The sequence below is a fragment of the Numenius arquata genome, chromosome 8 (genome assembly GCF_964106895.1).
Source record: "Numenius arquata chromosome 8, bNumArq3.hap1.1, whole genome shotgun sequence".
NCBI lineage: Eukaryota > Metazoa > Chordata > Aves > Charadriiformes > Scolopacidae > Numenius > Numenius arquata.
The window spans coordinates 5,944,576-5,954,172 of NC_133583.1; the positions used below are offsets into that span (position 1 = coordinate 5,944,576).

General features: G+C 47.8%; 1 protein-coding gene across 1 annotated transcript in view; it reads left to right on the top strand.

The window, feature by feature from the left end:
- FRMD4B (FERM domain containing 4B) overlaps positions 1–2,858 on the top strand; it is an 85,118-nt gene extending 82,260 nt beyond the window's left edge. Inside the window, exon 23 of the mRNA XM_074151241.1 lies at positions 1,266–2,858. Coding sequence (XP_074007342.1) covers positions 1,266–1,386 — 121 coding nt within the window. The 3' untranslated portion in view covers positions 1,387–2,858. The remainder of the gene's footprint in view (positions 1–1,265) is intronic.
- The last annotated feature ends 6,739 nt before the right edge of the window (positions 2,859–9,597 follow it).

Genomic DNA, 9,597 nt, shown 5'->3' on the forward strand with positions numbered 1-9,597 from the left:
ATTTCTGCCCTTCGTCCTGCAATTCACAGGCTGTTAAAACTTCTGAGGAAACCAGCTTGATTTCAAAGGGCCAGGGTGAAGAATAATTATAAAATTGTCCTTTTGAGAGCAAGCCCTCTGTGGAGGAGATCAGCTGTACCACCACTAACTCTACCACTGATACTTGAGGAAGCGGGGAACGATCATAATGAAGGATGAGCTCGTTTCTTGCACAGCCTTTGCCTCTGGCTGGTGCTGGACCATCTAAGATCTTGTACCCCCTGGTAGCTGTGATAATCGGAGCAGTGCTGAGTCCCTCTTAGCCCCTGTGACAGCAGGTCTCTCCTGAACCCCATCAGCAGTCTGGCAGGACACAGTCCTGTTGTATTTCTGATGCTGTAGAGCCTGTGCTGATAAACTGGGAAAACGAGGAAAGGAAACATCTCTCTTCAACGTCCTCTCTGAGTGCAATACCCCATCTGCTGAGCACATCTCACTTGCATGTTCCTGGTTCCCAGTGGGAACCAGGTGCTGCTTGAGGGGCTCTCCCAAGGACTGCAGGGAGCCCAGGGACTGCTTGGTGCTTGCAGAAATTCCTCCGGCTCTCTTAATGCCACCATGTTTAAGGATGGTTGTGCTAAGTGTAGCCAGCTGTATAAGTACCCCACATCTCTGCCTCCTGCTTCATGGGCTGCAGCTTGCGCTTGCTGCCAGGCTGACTTGCATGAAATTGCTGAATTTTTAATTTTGTTTGGTTTAAAATAAATGAAAGCATAAGGAAAGATACAAAAGCTTCTGCTAGATCCTCATTTCTAAGATAAATGCCATGGGCTTTTTATTATCGCAGTGATTTAAAAGATCTACAGTAACAGTGTTTAAAAATACCGGTTCTGCTAAATTCTTACAATTAGGCTTTGGAAACTCTGCTTATTTTGGCAGCTTTTTCTGTATAAGGTTTATTAGCTATTAATTTTCCATATTGTGAATCACTTGTTTGATCGTTCATCTGTTTTATTTTCTATTTAAATGGGATTATGGCAAACGAGCAATCAACACGCTCTAAGAAGTCTTGACAATTTTGAGCAGCTGAGATCCTGCGGCAGACAATTTTTCTGATTGCAGCACCAAAACTGGGTTTGTGTTTGGATGCTAATCACGCTGGGGTGAAGTCACAATAACTGATGTTACTTAAAGCCCGAGGGGGCTGTGTGAGTGTGTGCAGTTTGGGGGTCTGGGGAAGCCCCTGGGCTCTGGCCGGTCCCTGATGCCGTGTCTCTCTCTTACAGAGCCTACGGGGAGACGAGCCAGTTGGGTGGCGAGGACGAGAGCCGGTTGGAAGACGACTTGCACAGCAACGAGCAGAGGTTATTCTGGCATGAGGATTCCAAGCCTGGGACGCTCGTGTAAGACCGACGGCGGCCCCGCGTCCGTACCCTTGCATGCCTTGCACCAAACGCTGTGACGCCGAGGCAGACCTCGGCCCGGGGGGGGAACTTCCAAACTGAACAAGAAAAGGAAGCAGGCTGTTTTGCTGGGAAGAGGGACTGCAGCAAAAGGACTAAGTCTTACCACGAATGGCGTTTCTTTCTGAATCCAGATGGCCTACACGAGCAAGGGCAAGCCACAGTTTATCTATGACTAGATGCAGCACTTGGTTGAAGTATTTATATTTAGCAAGCACTTTTTTGGAAGATTGGAAGATGTTGAAGGCAAACCTCAGAGGGGAAAAAAAAAAATGTGAAAAGGAGACTCTTACGGAAAAACCGGGAATTTTAGGAGCACAATTCTGATGTCTGAAAGAAGAAGAAATGAAAATTTATTCTGCCATGGCTTATGGTGACCTGGAAGGACATTCATAAGCTTGTGAAGGATAGATACTGTGTGCGTGTGAGGCAAAGGGTCACTTAATCAGTATTGGAACATTACTTGAAGGAAGGCTGGATTATTTTTTTTTTTTTTATTATGGAGGTTTGAGTGAGTTTATCCGTTTTTTGGGGTGTTGTTAAGAGTGTTTGTTAGCACCACAAGCAAGTTCTGGAAAGAGAAGAATTTGCTGACACAGTGTGTCTTGTAAAACTCGAGGCAGTTGTGGATTTTTGGAAACAGAAGCAGTGAACTTTGAACTCTTTTCCATGATAAAGTGTAATTAATAACCTCCCATTTAATGACCTTTTTCCATGGTACAACTTCACTGTGCAGAGGAGTAGGCAAATTTTCATGGTGGCTGTACAGTGACCCCTGCTCATCGGGTGACGGTGACATTGGTGACACTTTGCTCTGCCACAGTGCATCGAGGACCCGCAGAGGGGAGCTCGGGTGATCACCCGGCGAACAATCAGATTGTGACGGCCAGTATTTTAAGGTGGGATGAAAAACACAAACAGCCAAGTGGGTGCCTTAAAATGAGGGGCATTAGGATTGTACCGCGAGTCATCTGAACTGCCAGGTGCGTTGCGAAGTCACTAAGTGACAGAACAGCATTTTCACGAAACCATTTGTGTAGGGAAAGAAAAAAAAAAAAACAAAAAACAAAAAGTGCGACTGCAGTCTTGATGTAAGAGGGATAAACCTACCTCACGTCGTAGGAACAAATTGGCATGGGTTATCTTGTGTGATTTCCGACAAGTCGTTTGCATTCGGTAAAATCTCTCTCGTTTCTCAGCTGTACTGTGCTTCAGGATTCCATAAATGGTGCTCTTTTTCTTTTATACAAAGGATTAGTTACACCTTGTTCATATTGTGAATAGAAAAGTTTCTGATAAACTTTTTTGACGTTTTTTTACCAATATTCCAGAGCATGTAATATATACAGAAGAACACACTTGTTAAGCTGGTACTTAGTCGTTTGTATTATTAGAGTCGCGATTTGGAATTAAACGAACAAAAACAAAATAAAAAATAACTTATTTCCTTGTTTTTTGCATATTTGTATAGCCTACTAGAAACGCGAAAGCTCTTTTTGCTTATTCTTTTACTACTCCTGAATTTTTTAGACCTATTATTTTGTATAGGTCAATAAACTAAAAAGTGTGCTTACCAAAACCACTTCAGCATTCCTCCTGTTTCTACTTGAGTGCTTGGAAAAGTGCAGTGTGTGTTATTTCAGGGCTTTAAAGTTAAGAAGGAAGTAAATCACCAGGCTCTGATTTCTCTTGGCCTGCGGTGTTAGGTTGGGTGCAGAGCGTCAGTGGCCTCGGCTGGGGGAAGCTTGGCCCAGGGCAGTTCAGACCCTCCCAAAATCTGTCTAAATCTGAATTTCCGAGGGTGGAAGGGGGAGGGAGGAGCGGTGCTCGGTGCCTTTGCAGGGGCCTCTCTGGCACAGCTGCCCCAAGGGAGCTGAGCTGGGCTCATCCAGCATCCCCAGGGGAAGGGTCACTGTCCCTGGACCTGCTGCCCAGCCTCGTCTTAGCAGCCATGCACAGACAGAGGTGGCCTCGTGTTTCTGGAAACACGTTGTCCTCGTCTATCCTTGCACCTCAAAATTGCTGCAGCCTTTCCATTTGGAGCATGGCTCCTGGCATTTGTGTTGCTTATCTGCTGGGTCCTCTTTCGGGCTTGTGCCCTCTGAGATGTCCACCTTTCTGGAAGAGCGATTTGGCTTCTAGATGTACAACTCCTCCTGCACCCTGGTCATCAGGCAGTTGAGGTTATTACATCCCGCTCTCATCTCTTCAGAGTCATTTGTCGTTTCCCACTTTTTGTGGCCGCCCATAAGCTTCACCACCACCACTGAACGTTACGCTTATTTCCAGGTTGCTGTGGTAGCAAGAACTTGCAGAGGTGCCCACTAGAAATACCACCGTGTCGTCATAGTTTTCCCTTTCTCCAAGTAGTTTTTTGAGGTTTGTCTGTTCGCAAGTTCTTCATTCGTTGAATCATGCGTAGGGCTGTTATAAACCGTTGGTGTTTTGAGCAGGAAACCGGGTGGTACGGAGTCCAGTGCCTTACCCAGAACTAATGGTATCGGTGCAGGCTGGCGGTTATTTATCAGCGCTCTTAAAGCTTTTCATTTAAAAAAGGAAACGAGGTGTGTAACAAGGTCTGTGCCCCATTTAAAGCGTTGTTTGCATTCCTTTTGTTTTAGTGCCGTAGCCATTGAGTTTTGTATTGGCTTTTCCGTTGGCGGTCAGGATTTAGCTCAGTCTGACACATCCGTGTTGGCACAACAGTGGCACTTGGCCTGACCTCCCGGCTTGCTTGGACAGGACCAGGACAGTTTTGGATGATGTTGTTGAGAAGGTGGGAACATGAGGTGGGTTTGGGTTGAGGATGTTTTGCTGTATTTGGGAATAGCGGGAATAAAACCTCCAGGACCAGAACCTGATTTCCAGCTTCCAGTAGGCAAGAGCTCAGCTGCCGAAGAGCTGGAAATCCAAGAGGGGGAGTGTGACAAGTGCAGCACTTGTCACTCCTCTTGTCGTTCTCCGCATGCCTGGCCCTGCAAGAGCTGTGCTCTTAGAAACTTCTGTGAAGGGTGGAGGTACAGAGCGACGGAGGAGGCCCAGAAGAGGAGAGAATAAGAAGATCTGACTTCTTTCCCGGGTGTTGCCTGGGACAGGTAGCAAAGGGCTGGGGTCGGCCTTGGGTGGCACAGGGAGGGAGAGGGAGGGCACAACGTTCCCGTGGGACCCCCTGCCTATCCAGGACCCTTAACTTTGCCTTTTGCAGATCTCCAGCTGATGTTGCTGCGTTTCTGGAGCGATGCTTTGATCCACGTGCATGGCTGTTCACCAGGTCTGGATAATGGAGCTGAAGAGGTAATAAAGACATACTTGTAACTATTATCATATTTGTTCACAGTTGAAATACAAATTACCTGTGCTTGCTTTGGATTGCTACCTCATCCGCGCTTCCTGCTGTTTTAACAGCAGCCCAGGACTAGTGAGGACATCTAGTGACTGACCAGCAGAAGTGAAGAGCCTTCTTGCCTCCCATATCCTCTGAAATCCTTCCTGCCCCTTCCAGTTCGAAGAAATACTTAGAAATTCTTTTTCAGTGCGATCCAGAACAAGGCCAAGAGGTGAAAAACGTGAAACACCAGTGTAACACACCCACAAACCCACAGGGAACAATTTTACAGTGTCACAAACGTCTGTCTCTTCAGAAGGTAGAAGATGCTGCTGCTGAGATGAGTGTGTGGAGGGGAAATAAAAACCCACATAAAACCGTACGTAATGGAGCATTTCTGAGTGAGCTTTTTAGTTGAGGGATGAAGAAGAAAAACCAATCCTTGCCAGGAATCCTTAAAAAGGCATTGGGGCACTGTGCTAAAATAAGCCATGCCTGATGTTTTTAATTGCTGCTTGCTTTTTTTCTCTGCTGTTTTGAACAGAAATACTCTGAGATGTGGGAGGACAAACTCCCGTGGGAGCTGCCGCAAGCCCCGTGGGAGGCTGGTGTGGGACATTCCTGCGGCACAGGGACTGAGGAGGGACCCACAGCTCCCTCCCCGAGCACAGGCAGATCCTTCAAATCAAAAATCTTTAACGTGCACCCGAGTACACTTATGTGAAACTTGCTGGCTAAGGTGACTCCATACACGATATGGCTCTTCCAGGTCTCTGCTGACTTTTCATTTATGATCTTGGGCTTGTTCAGCTTCAATGTGAGTGACGCTGGGGTGATGTTTTGTACACAGCAAGGCTGCCCGGCTCCTGGGTGGGTGAGAAGCCTCCACCGTGGCCCAGCAAGTCCCCAGATGTTTGTAGGAAATCTTTTAAGGCTGAAGGTTTGCTCCATCTCCTGGGCTTTGGGGATTAATGCAGGAGAGCTGCTTCTGCAGGCGGCTGCCGAGCCTGGGGAGAAGCTCCCTGTCTCACTGCGCTTGCCTGGCAATTTCTGGGTAAGTTCACACCTTTCCTAGGAAGACTTCTGCTTTCCACACCGTTCTTCCATCTCCTTTGTGCTTTTCTGTCATATTTAATAAATTTCTAAGGTAGAAAGCTGAGAATTTCAGCTATAGCAGGGCCTCACACAAATGCTGAAATCTGTCAAGTTAAAGGAAATAGGACCAAACTTTTAATTGGGTTTATTTTATTAAATGGTTTTTAACTTAAGTCCAATTATCTATTTTCCATGGACTTTTCTTTTTCCTGGGGAATCTTGTGCCAGAGGAAAATCTCTGCGTCCTTCGTAATGTTTTATCTTGTTGGTAACAGAAACTTCCTGGAGTGTTTTTCAAATTCCTTCTGTCACTTTTTGCAGCTGCTTGAGATAAACATGGTGGGGGAAAAAAAAAGATCTTATTTTGCAAACGCATGAAGCCATAAACAGTTCTGGGGGCTTATTCTCACTGCGCTGTGCTGGGCATCGTGTCTCCCTGCTCTTGCCTTTGTTCTTCTCCTGCTGAAGGCACCAGGATGCTGGCACCGACTGCAGGGAAAGCCCCGCGTTGTTCCTCGGATCAGCCTGGGATAATCTGTCTTTCCAATCCAATGAAACACTGACCATGGCATTTGTATAGAGCAGGGGAAGGGGACCTACAGCTCCAATCTGGGGGCAGCCCGCATTTTCCCACATAATGCAGCCTTCATTAGAATCAATTAGCATTTGCATTTATGTAATTTGGGTAACTCTGCAAATATGGATGTTTGCTGTTTTACCAAGCAGTGAGAAAATGGACCTTCATCCTGGCATGGAAGATGTTGCCGGGGGAAGGAATGAGGTTGCAGATGTGGCATCTGTTCGTGTTTTCAGGTATGAGCTTTGTACGGTGGATTTCGTGGTGGCTGGTGGTTCCAGAACTGGTCCGTGCCCACACCAAGGCATGGTTGGTACTTTGAAGACTCTGGTCTCTCTCTAAACCTGACCCCAGCATTGGGTCCTACAGGGTGGGACCTCAGAGCTGATCCCCCACTAGGCCTGGACAGAGGAAGAGGAGGCAGTTGTATGTTTGCTGAGTTGTCATCCACCTTCTTTCCCTCCTGTTTAATTCTCTCCTCCACCTGCCCTGTCCTGTCACAAACTGGCCAGGTGCCCTTGTGTGTCAGGACAGCGTGTCCGCAATGTCTGGCTGAGCTTTCCAAAGAAAACACTTTCTCCCGTTCCCAGCATCGCTGTGATGCCCACACTACCAGTGGGTAAGGGTAGCGACACCCTGACTGATGCACAACCCTTCCCTTGTCTGGCCGGACCTTCCCCTTCTCGTTGTAGCTGTTAGACGCAGATTCAGGACCACATGGATCATCTCCCGAGGCAGAATTTATCATCAAAGACAATTACCCCAAGCTCTAACGCAGCAAGTCAAACCTGATGTGATGCTTCCTCCTTGGAAGAGTTGTGAGAGGTGCTGGTAGCCCAGGAGGACACAGGACACAGATGTCAGGGCCTTCATGAAAGAGAAGCAAGACCTTTAATCAAGCAGCAGCTCCTTGTCATCCATCCAACTTCGTTATCCTTGTCTGACCCTCATGAAGGGAATTGCCATAAATCCTTCAGCAAGTCCTTGACTGCAGAGGGATGTGCTCTGTCTTCCAGGGCATCTCCAGCCCATCTTAAATACAGCAGGCATGAGTCTCAATTTATATTTAATCGTTAGAGTGTCATCAAAGAGCTGTGGATGGAGAAGAGTTTGCAGCCAGACGGGGCTCAGCTGGAGTAACTCTAGAAGAAACCCTTCCACCTGTTCCCAGGATGAGGTTAGGGAAGGACGTGCCTCACGCATACGTAACGAAATCGCCACGTGGCCTTGACGGCATCATTGCCCACGGGCACGTTTTAGAGGCAGGATGATACGAGGTACGGGGCTTGTGATAGGCTTAAACGTGGGGTGTCTCCTTCTTTCATAGCGTTCAGTGTGAAAGGTGACATTGTTTCCTAGAATGACTCCGTTTCTTACCACATCTGATCTGGCTTGTGCTGAATTCAGTGTTTCATATAAATGTGGAGACTATCACTCATTCAGAAGGTTATGGTGACGATTGTTGCTCTTCCAAGAGTCCTTGGTGTCATGTCATAACAGTTCTGATTTAACACTACTGCCACGAGGGAGGCTATAAATTTGGCTGAAAAGGAGAGAGGACATTTTAAAGTTTAATTCTAGCTACTGGTTTCAGTGTGAGGCTTTTGTCGCTCCTGAGGCTCTGCCATGCAAGCCCAGAGCATCAATCAATCGTAAGAATAAAGGTAGAGTTAATAGTAAATAACTGCTAAATTGGATATGGAGCCACAGATAGGTTCTTATGCAGACTGTGTGGAGAATGAATGTCTTCTCTGAGGGTCCGAGCTTGTATTTCTGATGCAAAGTATTTTGTTTCCGAGCCTGTCTTGCACACAGATTTGGGATAATAAGCCCGTGGTTAAGAATAGTCAATATTTGGGTAAGTGCCCTGTGTGATGCCCATGGGTAGTGTGTGATCGAGCATTGTATCTGCCTGTGCTGCCTTGTGCTTGGGGCAAGCTGCGGCCATCAGTCAGGAGCCAGCGCTGCCCCGGGCCGGCCGTGGGTCTCCATCCCCAGTCAGTCCCTGCCGCAAGGGGGTTGGTGTCCCCCTTGAAAGCTACAACCAGCCTCCGCTCTGTCCCAGACCAGGAGAAGCCACGTCGGGGCAGCTCAGGGGGCTTTTTGCCTTTGCCTGTTGGCAAAAAGCCTCGGGCAGAGCCGTAGCTGGGTCCCTGAAGTCGTGGTCAGACATTCAACATCCCCTCACGAATCGCCTGTTCCCCATAAAATAACAAAATTGCTCGCCGTCTCTCACAGACCCATTTTCATTCACCGCAGGCCGGTTTTCATTTGTTTGGCAGCTGTTAGTGCTGTGCTTCAGGAAGACGAGGCGACGAGCCACCCCCCAGGGATGAAAATGTCCAGGTCTTTGGACGTGCTTTGCCAAGGTCACGTAAATAACACGAGCTGGGAAAGTGAAATACTGAGTTAGCAGGGATGTAACGAGTGCTGAGCGTTTCAGTGGTTTGCCCATGATATAAATGATATCTGGGAGTAGAAACTCCCTCCCGTAGCCGCAGACCTGCTGCTTTGGAAATGAGCACGGTGCAAAGAGGCATCGCGTGTCTCCTCTGTGCTGGGAGTGCTGCTCAAACCACGTAAAAACACGATCATTAAAAAAAAAAAAAGCCCATCTGTGTCGGCTGGGGGGATGGTGGGCGAGGCGTAGCTTTGTTCGTTGGCAGGTGAGCACAGAAACTCGGGCTTTGAGGGTAAAACTTGGCTCTGAATATGGGGCAAAGGTTTGCCCTGGGTCAGCCCAGAGCCCCAGGACAGGCTCCATCCTGCTCGGTGCCATCCCTAACACCCCCCGTTCCTCCCCCACAGTGAAACGTCGCTGTCGACATGCATATGTTGAGCTGTCTCCTGCCCCAAAATCATGGGGGTCAGCGTGACCTTTTAAAAATGGTTTTATACACTTGAAATGGTTTAGAAATCCATCAGCAAATTATTTAACCCTTCTTGATGCAAACCAAGACGTACACATCTGACTCGCCCGTCCTTCTCCCTGCGGGGTTTCTTTGGACACACCAGTGGGGGGGTCAATACCCTGCCCCAGGCAGAAATTTTCTCTCCTTAATTTCTCATGTGACCAGAGTCCTGTCACAAGTGGGGTCCCCCAGGGATCGATACTGGGCCCAAAGCTGTTTAATATCTTTATGAGTGATCTGGATGGT